This window comes from Pristis pectinata, chromosome 8, assembly GCF_009764475.1.
Source record: "Pristis pectinata isolate sPriPec2 chromosome 8, sPriPec2.1.pri, whole genome shotgun sequence".
In the NCBI taxonomy this organism is placed as follows: domain Eukaryota; kingdom Metazoa; phylum Chordata; class Chondrichthyes; order Rhinopristiformes; family Pristidae; genus Pristis; species Pristis pectinata.
Genome location: NC_067412.1, coordinates 20,198,420 through 20,214,471, shown reverse-complemented (window position 1 = coordinate 20,214,471; position 16,052 = coordinate 20,198,420). Strand labels below are relative to the sequence as shown.

Below are 16,052 nucleotides of genomic sequence, written 5' to 3'. Positions count from 1 at the left end.
TTCTCGACTGAAAGGGCATCAAGAACTGAGGGGAAAATGATGGGATTTGGTATTAAGACATAGGATCAGCGATGATCATATTTAACGATGGAGCAGGCTTGAAGGGACTCCTGTCCCTATTTTTCTTTTTCGAGTAGGCATGGTTTGTATTACCATGAGTATAGCCTGCTAATATTTATTTTAGGCTGCTAATTGCTTTTGAATATTTCAGTAGAGGTGGTAACCCATTTTGGTTAAATAGATAATAGAAACAGGTAAATCTGGAAATACTCAGCAGTTGGGGCAAAATCTGTGAGGAGAGTAAACAACTCAGGTCGAAACCTAAACGACAAAACCTAAACCACATGCAGTTACCATCTTGGGCAGGACTCATTGTCCTCTAGCCCACCACAGCAGGGCTGAGAAGAAACTCTCTACTTGTTTTTCTCGTTATAATCGGTTAAAAATATCGTCTCTGCTGTGTTTCTGGTGGTAGGCCAACTTAATAAATTTTCCTACTTCATGACTGTGAATAAAATTAACACAATGTGCATTTCCTTATCCCAAACCCCAACGTTTTTTTTTCTCTCTGGAACCAAACGTACCTTTTTAGGATGTAAAATCAGCCTCGTGACCCCAGTGTCTAATTTCCATAAAGACGAGGGTGGAGGCCGTGAGTGGAGATCGGCAGCAGACTGTAGGAATTTGTACTGAATTAAGTGCGGAGGGCTTGTTGGGTTTGATCTACGAGTGGGAGACAGTCCAAGTGCTATCACAATGATTAGCTGGAATGTATGGGTAGTCCTGTCTCTTGCGGTAATTTCAGAAACGGCTGTCCCCCCGACACAAATTCAAATTAGCCAAGGTAAGAAAAACTTTCTGGAAGCATGCTTAAATGTTACATTTTAGTGGGAATAGTTTAATGACTTTGTCACGTCCACATACAACATTTTTAAAAATCTATACCATTCCATCGCTCCGAATTTAAATTTATAATGATGTTTATGCTCTTTCTTTCCTTAATAATTCCGCATCAAAATAGAGTAACGAAACTGGACAGAACTCTCGCATGGTTAACATTTTCCTTAATTTGCAAGCGAGATAAAATGGGGAATGAAGATTTATCTTGAAAAGATATTGCAGCCTGTTTATTGGCAACAGCGCCGATAAATCTGTACAGATATCAAAGTAATAGTTTTCCCAAGAATTTAGCACATCGCTCAGTCGACAATGTTCCAGACCAGACTGGGAACTTCACGGGCTTCGATTTCTCAGTCTCACTCTGTGCGGCACTTTTATAAATGTCTGTGGGGAAGGCGCTGAATGGTGCACAGGGGATTAACAGCCCAAGAAACTAGAGCATTTTTTGTTAATATAATAAATTGGTGTTTTGCATTGCATGTGCTCTGGTCTAACTCAATCGGGAGTTACTGAGGCACAGTCCGGTGATTAATGGTATAATCGTTATGTCCCTGCATTGATGCATAGTGGAAGATGGATCTAACAATTCCTGGGCATAGTATAGTATGCATTTTCCGTTAATATTTATTCACTTAATTTCTATTACTTTGTATGGAGTTGATAATAAGTAGGAAAATCTGTTCAAATTTTCCTGAGGTAAAAACCCAGCAAGCATCATGGGAATGAGAAATCACTTACCCATTGCAATCTAGGATTAACTGTTAATGGGTGAATAGGAACCATGTATAGATATAACTAGTATAATACAAAACTATTAAGTAGTGTTAAAAATCCATGGCGGTTACAAATATAGGTCAAGGAGATTTACTATGAAGTTAAAAAATGGTAATGGAGAAAATAATGGGACTTATAATTGACTGATCTTCAGGATATGATATGCACCAGAAAATAAGTAGTAAAGAAGTAACTTAGTTAAAATTTGTATCAGAGAATTGCAAACGTGGCTGCATTGTTTAAGAGACAGCAGGATGAACCAGATAACTACAGACCTGTCAGTTTAACATTAGTCATGGGGAAATTATTGGAATGTGTTTTCAGAGACAGAATGACTGAGCACTAGGATAAGTATGGGCTGATCAAAGAAAGTCAACGTGGATTTGTGAAGGGCAGGTCACATCTGATTAATCTTGTTGGATGCTTGAGAAAGTCACCAGGAGAAGCTCGATAAAAGTTATCTTTCAGCAATGACTCTCAGAAAGGATTCGATAAAAGTTTACCCTGAAGATTATTAACTTAATTGAAAGCTCACAGAATTCAAGATAACCTTTTGACATAGGTTGGTAATTGGTTGAGAGGTGCGAGTCAGAACATAAACATCAAAGGAACAATTCCTTATCGACAAGACCTGATAAATGGTTTACCTAAGGTCTATCCTAGGGGAACAAAAAAACAGAATGCTGGAAGAACACAGCAGATCAAGCAGCATCTATGGAGGCAAAAGATGTAAGTTGATGTTTGAGTTCGAGTCCTTGCATCAGGACTGAGGGGGAAGAGGAAAGTTTGACGGTATATAGCAGTACAGGGGTGTGGGGTGGGGGGGGGGCGCGTGAGACAGAGGCTGGTAGGTGAGAGTTGGAATCAGATGGGGACGGAAATACTGAATGCAGTAGAACAAGTTGGAAGAGGCACAGGTGAACCTCTGCCTCACCTGGAAGGGCTGTTTAGGTCCCTGGATGTTGTTGAGGGAGGATGTGAAAGGACAGGTATTTGCACCTCTTATGGTTGCAGGGGAAAGTGCCTGGGGATGGGGAGGGGTGGGTGAGCAATCCAGGGAATCCCAAAAGGAGTGGTCCCTGTGGAAATCAGAAAGGAGGCCAGAAGGTAGGATGTGACTGATGGTGGGATCGTGTTGGAGCTGGCAGAGGTGGCAGAGGATGATGAGTGTGTGCAGGCTAGAAGGCAGAACACTCGCATGAGGCAGGACACCATCCCTTTTTCTCAATTTCTCCATTGCCACTGGATGTGTTCTCAAGACGAGGCTCTATACTCCAGGGTACCTGAAGTGTCCTTCTGAAAGTTGATGGATCCCTCACGGGCATTTCCTCCATTTCCTGCACATCTGCTTCCAACCCCTCCCCCTAGACAGAACATCAATAGAGCTCTCCTGGTCTTCAACTTCCAACCCCCACTTCCAACACATCATCCTCCTCTATTCCCGCTAGCTCCAACATGATCCCACCACCAGTCACATCTTTCCCCCCCACCCCACCTCTGCTCTCCACAGGGACCACTCTTTCATGATTCCCTTATTCATTTATCCCTCCCCACTTCTCCTTGTCCCTTGGACCTCTTCTCTCCAACCATAGGAGGTGTAACACCTGTCCCTTCACCTCTTTCCTCGTCACCATCCAGGGATCTAAACAACCGTTCCAGGTGAGCCAGATGTTTACCTGCACCTCTTCCAAACTGGTCTACTACATTCAGTGTTCACAATGTGTCGTCCTCTATATTGATGAAACCAAGTATGGACTAGCCGACTGTTTTGTGGAGCACCTGTGGCCATCTCGTGCTTCCAGTTGCATTTTAACTTTCCTTCCTACTCCCACACATACCTGTCTGTCCTTGGATTTCTCCATGGTTATGGAGAGGCTGAACGCAAATTGGAAGAACATCTTGGGTAGCTTACAACCCAGTGCTATGAACAATTCCAGGTAACCCACACCCCTGGCATTCTCTTCCCATGCCCACTCACCCATCCTTTTCTCCTCTCTTCCGCCACCTTGTTCCATCTGTTCATCAACCCCTCCCCATCTGCTTCCACCTATCACCTACCAGCATTTCTGCCATCTCCTCCTGTACTGCTATATACTGGAAATCTTTCCTTTTCCTTCTCGGTCCTGATGCAGTGTCTTGACTTGAAAAGTTTTTGTCTCCACAGATGCTGCCTGATCCTTTGAGTTCCTCCAACGTTCTGTTTTTTTTGTTCCATGTTTCAGCATCTGCAGTATCCTAGGGGTTCTGGAACTGCAATAAGGAAGATGTCATGGCACCGATGGGTATGTTCTCACAGCAGCATAGACTTGATGGGCTGAATGGTCTCCTTCCCTATCTTAAGGAAATAAAAGAAACATAATATATCCAGTTTCTAAATGACACTAAATTAGGATGCACATTCAGTTGTGTTGATTGGAACAAATTTGAATAGCCTACCTTTGTGTTGTTGCCATTTTATCACAATGAGGGAAGGACATATAACAGCAGGGGGAGTTCAATGTAGGGAGCATGACAATTACTTTAGATCTGTCAGATCTTGTAGATCAAGTCAGAATTTATTTTTTAATAGGGATGGTATTCCGTAAGGAAGCAAAGTGATTCAGGTCTCTGGGTGTCTTAAAGGGTTATTGGAAAGTTAATCATTCCCTGCATTATTTACTATTTCTGAATAGAGGAAATTATGCTGAATTGAAACCAATTACAAGGAGGTACATTGAACAGGTATGGATTGATTTGCACTCCAGCTCTGTCATGGGAAGAGTTTATCAGATGGATCAGAGGAAATGATTCAAGGATGTGCTTAAAGCTTCCTTGAAAAATTTAACAACCCCACAGACTCCTGGGAATCTCTGGCCCATGACCACTCAAAGTAGTGAAGGAGCTTTTCGGATGGTAATGCAACTTTGAGTCCATGCATCAGAAGCACACAGAAGCCCTGAGTAAGTGGCAAAAGGAGCAGACACCCCACAACCTACCTACCCACCCACCCACTCCCATTGAGCATCACCTGCCCCATCTGTTGCTGTTGAAGAGTCCCACAGTGGCCTCATTAGTCACCTCAGAACTCACAAAACTATAGATTATATTGATCAGCTGGGTAAGTGGGTTGAGGAATGGCAAGTGGAGTTTAATTCCGATAAATGCATGGTGTTGCATTTTGGAAAGTCAAATCAAGGTAGGACTTTCACAGTGAACTGAGGAGGGTTGTAGAACAGAGGGACCTAGGAGTTCTGGTACATGATTTCCTGAAAGTGGCATCATAGGTAGACAGGGTGGCAAAGAAGCTTTTTGGCATTCTGGCCTTCATCAGTCAGTATAGAAGTTGGGAGGTTATGTCGCAGTTGTACAAGACGATGGTGAAGCCGCAGTTGGAATATTGTGTTCAGTTTTGTTCACTCTGCTATAGGAAAGATGTTTTTAAACTGGAAAGCGTGTAGAAAAGATTTACAAGGATGTTACCAGGACTTGAGGGACTGAGTTATAGGGAGATGCTGGACAGGCTAGGACTGTTTTCCTTGGAGTGTAGGAGACTGAAAGGTGATCTTAGAGGTGTTTAAAATCATGAGGGGCATAAACAGAATCTTTTTCCCAGGGTTAGGGAATTGAGAACTAGAGGGCATAGGTTTAAGGGTGAGAGGGGAAAGATTTAATAAGAATTTGAGGGGCAACTGTTTCACATGGGGTGGTACGTATATGGAATGAGCTGCCAGAGGAAGTGGCTGGGGCAGGTAAAATAACAACTTTTAAAAGACAGTTAGACAGGTACACAGATAGGAAAGGTTTAGAAGGATATGGGTCAAATGCGGGCAGATAGGACTACTTGGATGGGTATCTTGGTTGGCGTGGACCAGTTGAGCCAAAGGGCCTGGTTCCATGCTGTACGGCTCCATGACGCTATAACCCACATCCTCGATCCTAAGAGTGTGCTGAAGAAGGAGTATTCCTAACTATCTCAGGATGGATGTTAGACAGGAAGTTAATTCCATTGGGAATTGGGGAAGTTGCAGGCCCTACCACGACAAAGGATAATCTATCTGTAAACCAATTGACCATAAAGCTGGTGCCTTTGCAGTCTCTGCTCACCACTGAGGCAGCTGAATGATTCTTAAAAATGTAGTAATATTGGGAAATAATTTCAACATTTTGCTTTATAAGTGCACAGACAGCTCCAGTGAGAGATCTATGACATAAAGTGTGTGTACAAATGAAGGAATAAATCAAGTTTCCAAATCTTTAATACATTTCAGCAAATAAGATTTACTCACATTTTTAGTGTGGTATAACGTAATAAAGTACTGCAGAAGATTAGATCAGATGAGATCATTTAGTTTAGGGTAGAGTAGTAGCTTAAAGAATTGATGTTTTAGGCAGGGTTTGCCAAACTTATCACAAAAGGCATAGCACAGAGGGTACCGAAGGTATTGTCAGAGAGGAATATGCAGAAAAAATTGTACAATGACAGATTAATATTCACTGCTGTGCACATCTGTGGATATTTACTCATGGCGAGCCAACAGACTGACATTCTGCCAGGTGTACAGCTGCCATGGCAGGTCCTTGGTGTTGTATTTGGAACTGGCACCAGATGGTGGAGCCAAAGGCCAGTTGCTGGGCTCTGCAGAGAATGTCTAAGCCTCAGCTGGAAGGAGTGGGGCTAACTGATGGACTGGGAATTGGCAAGCCTATATTCCTCGTGCTCTTGGCACTCATCTATCTCTTGGACGGGGTAATCTCAGAGTCCAATGGGCAGATGATCAGATTAGAAAGAATGGTCAAATTTGTGGTCAGCAGTGACAAGCATGGAAGGTCTTCTTTCCAGGCAGTTTTCACTATTTCATTGCACAGTCTTTCCTGCCTCAGGAACCTTTCCTCTGGTGGAGTAAATATGATGGAATATAACCTAAATGTACCTGCTTGGCTCCAGAATGAAACCTTTGGAAAATTCTAATCAATGGGCATAATACAGTCAGTTTTGGTCTTGCATGTAAGCTAGAAAAGAGTGAACACCTAACATTGATGAAATGATATCTATTCTCTAGCTGCTGAAGGGAGCCAAGTGTATGCTTTTCACACCATTCTAATTCCCATATATTTTTACATCTTGAGAATTTTTGTGTTAATTTGTTGCTAAGTTTTAGAGATGTTAAGTGCCGTGGGATGATCATAATTGGTAACTGATTATTGGTGACTGGCAATAAATTTACATTCCTTACTGCTACCGTGCCAATGCATAAAGTCAATGAACTATGCCATTTTCCATTTTTACCATGTAGAAATTAGTGGGATTTTAACCAGGGGCTATAAACCATGATTTTCTAAATGTTTATGATGTTAATTCTGTCATTACAGAGGGTTTCAGGATTGTTCCTAATGTGTTAGATATTAATTTCTGAATTCTGCCCATTTTTCTATGTAAACCTAAAGCCTTTGGCCTTGCTTCTAATTTGAAATGACAATTTTTAGTTCCTTTATATACCTGCCACATACAAGGCTGTGGCCGTTATCACATCACTGAATTTTTCCCAAAGAAGCTTTGCTATCTGAGAAAAGACAAATCACCTGTCAACAAGCACAATGGAAAACCCTTTATCAATACAAGTGAATGTTTCCTTACATACCAATGTTAACTATGCAACAAATATGGTAACAATTTACAACCACAACTACAGATAAATCTCCATTTATGGACACTCATCCTGGATCCTTCCCTTACTGCAGCTGTCTAGCCAGTTTGAAATCCTCTCACCAGCAACCAACTACAGTTTTCCTGCCTAGACTGTAATTACATTTCAGTTAAAAAGACAATGTTTTGGAAAGCAAAACTGGATCCACTAGAAGAATATGAATCTTTTTCACAAGAGTTTGATCTATTTCCACAAATTTTTCTCTTTCTTAGTAAAAGCTTACGTTGTGTAAAAATAATATTGTAAATAACCTATTATTAGAAATAAAAACATTTGCTTACATCACAAGGACAATGTGGCCCTGTTAAGCATGTTTATGAAATGGCAATTTGAAGCAGTATTATCTAACAAGTACTTAATTAAATGATGATATACTTAACTCGCGTTCCACAAATATTTTTAGAAATGTAGGTTTGTTATGGGTGCCCCTTCTGGTTCATTTGAATCAGCTACTTCTGTAATCAGTTTTAGCATTTTGCTTCATTGGGAGTTTATTTACACTATTCTAGATTACAATGGAAAGCCAAGGTGTACAACATTACTTCCTTGTGGTCTGATATGTATGGCTATTGGATATGCATTTCTTCATTTTCTGTAGCAATGGACAACAATAATTTGGACTGGACAATGCTTGATGCAAGTTAATAAGCTGTCATATTCCACACTGAATTGAAACTACAGAACAGCATTCATCATCAGGTGCAATTATCTTTGACTAGTGACACAAAATAAACAACTCGCTATGCTACTCCATACCTGGGCTGGCTTGGTAGACTTGAAATAGCTTGCTTCTTTAACTGTTTCCTTATCGTCTCTCACCTTGCATTATCATTCCTCTTTATCATTTAACCTCCTTTGCCTTTCACCCTATCTTAGACCTTTCATTTTTGTCCTTCCCTTTTTGTTCTATCCTCCCTCCCACTTTTCTCTGCATCTTCAAACGTGTTCATCTCTAACATTTCCCAGTCCTGATGAAAGGTCATTGACCTAAAATGAGAACTTATTTTTCTCTGGCTTGCTGTGTATTTCCTGTATTTATTATTTTTATTTAAAATGGCTATTAGCTATCCTCCGGTACTTCTTATCTTTCCACCTCGGTGAAAGAGCCACAACTTTGCTGTTCATACCCTCCAGCTCTGTGGAATCCTGGTTCAATAGCACCATTTTGTAATCTGTATCCAGTCTCTGTTATCTCCTGCCTTTCACCCAAAGAATTTCCAATCCAATATAAGATGAAGTGCAATGATTTACTTATTTAAATCCCATTGGGAGACAACATCTGAGGTCACACATTAACATCAATTATACTAGTCGTTGTCTAAATGTCTCTGCTGCCAAAGAGTTGAATTCAGTGTTATCTTAAATCTTGGGTTATCAGTATGCTTATTGTAGAAATCCACTTCTCTAATAAATCCTTAGGATGCAGTTGCTTGCTGTCTTTGAAATAGATATGATGATTGATATTGACTTTGTTCAAAATATGATATGTTGAATTTCTTGGCATGAATTCAGCAGCAGCTGGTCTCAGCTAAGTGATGTCATGGAGGGGGAAGTATACACAATTATGAAGTGGAATTAATTTAAATCTAAGAACTTATTATTTCCAACTTTTGGTTTATTTTGAAAGTATCAGGCTAGTTATGTAGTTATGGTATTAGTGACTTGAAGTTAAAGAATTCAAATCCAATTATGGTAAGTTGTAAATTCAATGAATCCGGTAACTCTGGTACTGCACCTGAAACTAAACATGAATGATACCCGCTTGTAAAATTCCTGCTGCTGCTTCGTTATTGCTCTTCAGCAAAAAGAGCCACCATGTTGATCTGGCTTTCTGTTGTTGCCCACGGTAAAGCTGCCTACCATAACATCACCAGCCTGAACCCATCTGCTGCTGAAGTCTATGGTCTTGCCTTTGTTGCTCTGATATCAACAACATTCACCTGCTCTAATTAAGCCTATTGAAAGTTCTGCTGGCTGTATCGACTCCCACATTTCACTTGCCTATCACATCTATTTTTGCTGAGCTACATTAACTACAAGCTTCTCAATGCCTCACATTTAATTAAAGTTCATATTTTCACGGTGAAATCCTCTCATGCCCGTGCCTTTTCTGCAATCTCCAGCTGTCTCCCAGTCCTACCAATTATTCTGACTCTAGTTTTTTGTGCATTTCCTTCCTTCACACCACTGTAGACACTTTAGAAAAATAAAGGACTGCAGATGCTGGAATCTAGATGAAAAACACGATGATGCTGGAGGAACTCAGCAGGCCAGGCAGCATCCATGGAGAAAAGCACGTGTTAAAAACTTAAAGCTACAGAAGAGTTGGAGAGCATGTGATGTGTCATGGATGTAGGTGGGAAGGGATTGGACCGGGGGGACAGGATAGTGTCCAGGTAGGAGGATACTGAAGAAGGGTCCTGCCCCGAAACATTGACCGCCTGCTTTTCTCCATGGATGCTGCCTGGCTTGCTGAATTCCTCCAGCATCATAGTGTTTTTCACCATAGACACTTTGCCCCACCTTTAGGATTATATTTTTGTGAACCTATTTTAATACCACTTTCGTGTATGACATCCATTTTCAGATGATTACAGCTCTGTATTGTAAAGGCACTTTATAAAACAAAGTTGTATATTTTATTGTCCCAAATTATGTGGCTGATTTCCAAAGCCCTAAGGGCAAATGGAGAGAAGCAATTAAGTACCATGTTTTGCCACATCCATGCAACAACCTTCTTAAACACTCAATCCTTGGAGATGACTTTAGCTATATGGAAAAATTGTTGTTAATCACATTTGCTTAATCCCATGTCCAGCTAACATAGAAGGAGTCCAGTGACAAATGGTGGGAAGCAATACAGAATATCCATTATAACTGGCTGGCTTAATATGCTTGAATCCCACATCCCTTCCCTTATGACTGAGGTTCAGGGAAGGTTTTAGTGCAATAATGGCTCATTTATTACTGGTATTTTGTTGTGTGACATTTTGATATGCATGTAGAGCATTGGAAAGGAGGAAGTTACGTGGAAGGGCAGCACGGTAGCATAGCGGTTAGCGTGACGCTATTACAGTGCCAGCGATCGGGGTTCGATTCCCTACCTCGGGTCTGCAGACTCTTTTCACGTCTGTGACTTGGTCCTCCTTTTTTGTAGAGATCAAACCAGCCACCTTCTCCTGCCATTTTAGGTCAATCTTCATTTTCTAGAAACTGGATCATGTCATGCCACCTTCCTGTGTGTTGTGCAGTCCATGAAACACATAACATTAAACTCAGAGACTTAATCTGCAATTTTTATCCCAGGGTGCTCTGTGTTTTTGGCACCTCTTGCTCTAAGGACCAGAACATGTGCAATGATGTCCAACAAAAGTCTAGAAGATACTTCCAACTTCTCCCCCTCAGCCATGAGATTTCTGAACAGTCCATGAAACCAATGAACACTACCTTGTTATTCCTTTTTTTGCATTATTTGTTTTTGTAATTTATAGTAATTTTATATCTTTGCACTGTACTGCTACTGCAGAACAACAAATTTCATGATGTATAAGTCAGTGATAATAAATCTGATTCTACTTGTATGATTTTTAGTGAAGCTTGAGTGGCCTTTACTGCTAGCAGCCCTTGTATGCAGGGGAAGTCTGCGAAGCGTGAGTCTGCCCAATTAAAGTGTTTGTTGCTGAGCAGATCCCTGGTGATCCTGGGATCTCAATTCATCTAGCTCCCCTTTGAGTCATTTACTTCTCTAGCTCTCCTCTGTGTTCTAAAATGCTATTGCCACAGTCACGACCATGATCTTCCCCACCCACCACCAATGATCTCATGATCCTTTCCCCCCCCCCCCCCATCAACCTGCCACCTCTACCAACCCAACTTAGTCCTCTAAAAACTTCCCCATGCCAATCACAATTGCTGACTTGATCACCACCATTCCTGACCAATTACCACACCTCTCTTCCCCACCGATTCCTGGCAGTTGACCTCTGCTCCAGGCTGCCACCTTAGTTGCCTAATCCTTTATCGTCCCTCAACCAAACCTCAAGCCTTTGAGCTCCACAACTTCTCTGCCATTCTAGCCCAGAATTACCTGATTTCTTTCACACGCTCAACACTGTTGGAATACATCAAGAAAAGGTCTCATCATCATGTATGAGGGTGATTTCAGTGGGACACAAGTCCCCTAGTTTTATGCACTTCTGAATTTTGCAGTGGTGGGGCCACAATTGAAGTCTTTGATAGTCCAATACACAGTGACTGTTTAATTTGACAGGAATAAAACTAATTCTATGCCTAAGTCCTTTCATCATATGTGAAAAGACAATATGATAAAAATGATTATCATTTCTTTTTCTTTCTTGATTCAGTGTATTTTGTATTCTATTTCTAATGGATCACAGGAAACCTTAAAATAGAGCTGACTGCCAGGCATAGCCCAATGTAGTCTGAAGGACACATAGAATGAGTAATGGAAAGTCTTCAAAGTTTTGCTTTGAGTGGGTGTGCTGAAACAGCCAGGAAAGTGGTGTGCTGTATACTGTTCTCACCTAGAAAAATTCATGCTTCTATAATTAATGGAATCGTAAGGATAATATTCATTCGTATCATGGGGATTAGTATTATCTGCCAGTTTTCCTTCTGGAGTAGAATATAGAATAATTACAGCACAATTCAGGCCCTTCGGCCCGCAAAGCTGTGCCGAACATGTTCCTACCCTAGAAATTACTAGGCTTACCCATAGCCCTCTATTTTACTCAGCTCCATATACCGATCTAACAGTCTCTTGAAAGACCCTATCGTATCAGCCTCCACCACCATTTCCGGCAGCCCATTCCACACACTCACCACTCTCTGAGTGAAAAAACTTATCCCTGACATCTCCTCTATATCTACTCCCCAGCACCTTAAACCTATGTCCTCTTGTGGCCACAAATTCAGCCCTGGGGAAAAGCCTCTGACTATCTACCCTATCAATACCTCTCATCATCTTATACACCTCTATCAGGTCCCCCCTCATCCTCCGTCTCTCCAAGGAGAAAAGGCCGAGTTCCCTCAACCTGCTTTCATAAGGCATGCTCTGCATCCCAGGCAGCATCCTTGTAAATCTCCTCTGCACCCTCTCTATGGCTTCCACATTTTTATACCAGTCAAGAACAATAAAATGACATTGCATTATATGGATTGAATTGTTGATTGTGACTTCTATGTATGATTTGTGTTATTGCAGAACTGCCTCTTCGTCTAACTGGAGCTATTCCAGCCTATTCCTGCCCTCTCTTCTGGACAGAATTCAATGGATACTGTTTCCGATTCTTTCCTGAGACCAAGACCTGGGCTGAAGCTGACCTGTACTGTGCTGAGTTTTCAAATGGACTTAGATCAGCAAAATTAGCATCTATTCATAGGTAAAAACACTCACCTGCTTAGATCACATATGTTTAGATGGCATATGTCTCAATAAACATACACATTCAGAACTGAATTCAAAATTCTTCATTAAATGTTTATGACCAGGAACGTGCATTATTATTCTGTCAGGAAATTTAATTTCCTGTATTGACTCCTGGGCAAAAACAATGATATTAATTTATTTGTGGTGACATAAGATTATGAAGAATTAAAATTCAAATTTGCCTAGAGTTACTAAAGCTTCAACTTGCAGGTTTTTTGTTCTAGCTGCTGAAAAGTATTTGATATCAGATATTTTTAAATTTGAGTTGAAGAATTTCCATAAAGTTGATAGTGACATGAATCGTTGGAAATCTAATTCTCTTCATGGAAAGGTTCCATGTGTGAAAGTAAAGATGGTGAAAGATGTCACAGCAAAGGCCACAGCTAGTATTTCAGTTTGTATTTTGTGCTGAATCAGATATGTAGCACAAAACTGAAATACTGCAGATGTTGGAGATCTAAAACTGAAACAGAATGTTTTATGTTTGGACTTTACTCAGAAGTTTTGTGCCAAAAGTATGAAATAGAGAGAATGAGCCCAGGCTAATTTGTAAATATTGGCGTGCACATTTAAATTTATATGTGTATCTCTGACTGTGATTGTTACTTCTTGACATCCTTAATATCTTCTACAAAGGCAGGTAGTTATTTGGGAGCATCTTACAAAGTATTCACACATTTGAGGTATTTGGATGGAGTATAATATCCAAGAGAGAAATTTGATTGGTTAGTACAATAATTCAAATGCTGAGTGTGTTCTCAGACCTCAGTACACAGGGCCCAAAAAGATGCAACGCTTCCAGCACATTCCTGTCATTATTCCATGTAAACACCATTCCAGCACCATACAGAGGCTCTGGCTTGGTCTTGTTGGTGTAACAACCTCTGCCTGCCTCAAACCAGAATCTGAGCTTCATGCTCCCATGCCAAATTCCCCTGCTTTTGGGTTCTCAGTAGGACAAGGCACATCCCTGCACTGGACCTGCTACAGTTTGCTGCAGTCTGTACTTCTGGAGTCAGGATGTGTCAGTAGCATTATGCAAGTCTGCTCTTAAAACTAAAAGTAGAAAACCAACCCTTGGGAAGTTCTCCCTGATCAGTAGTGAAGGTTCTTAGGATGTGCACTCCCAATATTAGATTTTCATCCCAATATTATTAAACCATTGGTTATAATAGTTTGTTTAGCAATATCTTGTGTTAGAAGGTGAACCCTGTGATCATTCCTCCACTCTATCTTACTCTAGAGATTTTACTGTAGCTCAGTGATGGGAGTGTCATTTGTGAAGCAGATGGTTGTGGGTGGACCTCACCCTGGTGACTTGACCACAAAATCACAAAAGTCTGACAGTTCAGTGCAATGCTGGAAGTGCCTGTTTGATAAGCCAACACTCTGTTCACCCACTCATATAATTTTAAGGAAGATAAGGAAAGTTCTCAGTTCTCAAGCAGCTTTAATAAAACAGAATATCTGGGCATTGTCAAATTGCTGTATGTGGGACCTTGTTATGGGCCATTCCTCCTGCAATGGGTATACTTCAAAAGTACTTTGCCAACTGCTGCCATGTACAGTATGTGTAGGTGCACACATCACTTTCTTGAGTTATGGGTAGTGCAGGGAACTTTGAGAAACATGAAGGGGTACGGAGAGTTGTAGAATAAGTGCATCTTGTTTTTCAACTCTGATCACCCTGTGTATTTACGCATACTTGAGAAATGGTCATGCACTGACATATTCTAGATTGCTTTCCTCTTTTTGAAAAGAGAGAATGATTCACATATTCACATTATTTTCCAATTTTACTTATTCACAAGTTTTCTGCCTCCTTTCGATCTTCTCAAAGGAATGACTCCAGACCTCATGAAATCTCACGACAGCAGAAGAAGCAAGCATATGGGAACTTCATGGGCATTGTTGCTGTCCCTCAGCTGATCGATCTATACTCTTATGAGTCACAGAGAATCAAAGAGAGATACAGCATGAAAACAGGGCCCTTGACCACCAAGTCAGCATTGACCATCAACCGGCCATTTACACTAATCCTATATTAAACCCATTTTCTTTCTCCCAAATATTCTCATCGACTCCTCCTGGATTCTAACACCCACCCGCACACCAGGGACAATTTACAGTGGCCAATCAACCTACCAACCCTCACATCTTTTGGATGTGGGAGGAAACTGGAGCACTTGTGGGGAAACCCATGCAGTCGCAGGAAGGACGTGCAAGTTCCTCACAGACAGCATCCGAAGTCAGGATTGAACCTTGGTCCCTAGCACCATGGTACAGTGGCTCTACTAGCTGCGTCACTGTCCACCACCACCCCCCCCCCCCCCCACCCCTGTTCTTCTCCATACTGAAGACCACCTGGAGGAAGCACTGAGGCTAACAAACTAAACAGAATTATACCCAAAGATTAGGGGGAACATCGGTGTCCATCACCAGTGTATCTGGCTGATCTAGCTAGACTGTATTTGTGGGAGGCAGTGTAGGAACCAACATGAGGGAAATCCTACATGTCCCCTCCATTAGCAATCTGCCTGTCACAGACTGAAATGTCCAACATTTACTCACAATACCATCTGACTCAATCCCTGCTTTGGCAGCATCATTTGAATGGGGTGCCCATAGGGATAGATGTTACTCTGATTATCATCTTCCAGAATTCTATAGATCATGGAATTGTTCATGTGGATTGGAGGGTAGCAAATGTAACCCCATTATTTAAGAAGGGAGGGAAAGAAAAAACAAGGACCTGGTGACCTGTTAGCCTGAAGGTCTTAGAGTTGATAGTGAAAGATATATAACAAAACATCCTGAAAAGAACAATAGGATTGAGCAGATTCAGCATAGATTTACAAAGGAAAATCAGGTTTCATTAATCTACTGAAGTTCTTTGAAGATGTGTCCAGTAGAATAGATAAGAGAGGAGCTGATATGGTGTATTAGCAATTTCAGAAGGCTCTTGCTCAAGCCCCTTGCAAGATGTTTGTCAACATGGAGTTGGAAGTAATAGACTGACAGGACAGAGAATTGGTTGTTGGACCAATTCTCTGGTCCAAGTTTTAAGAGTTACGATGGATGGCTATTTCTCAGGTTGGCAGGTTGTAAACAGTGCAGTACCACAGGGATCGGATCTTGCCAATTCATAACCTAAATCAACAATTTAGCTGAGGGGACCAAATGTCATGTTCCAAAGCTTGCTGATGATACAGATTAAGTGGGGTGAGAAGGGAGGAGGAAAGTCT

The 16,052-nt window shown here is 41.2% G+C and overlaps 1 protein-coding gene across 2 annotated transcripts in view; it reads left to right on the top strand.

Moving 5' to 3' along the window:
* Positions 1–617: 617 nt before the first annotated feature.
* Positions 618–16,052, top strand: part of clec19a (C-type lectin domain containing 19A) — a 36,333-nt gene continuing 20,898 nt past the window's right edge. Inside the window, exons 1-3 of one of the 2 annotated variants that reach the window (XM_052022181.1) lie at positions 824–844; positions 3,897–3,956; positions 12,583–12,760. In XM_052022181.1, the coding sequence (XP_051878141.1) occupies positions 3,944–3,956; positions 12,583–12,760 (191 nt within the window). In that variant the 5' untranslated portion in view covers positions 824–844; positions 3,897–3,943. Of the gene's footprint in view, positions 845–3,896; positions 3,957–12,582; positions 12,761–16,052 lie in introns of both variants that reach the window. The other variant, XM_052022180.1, reaches the window with a different exon arrangement.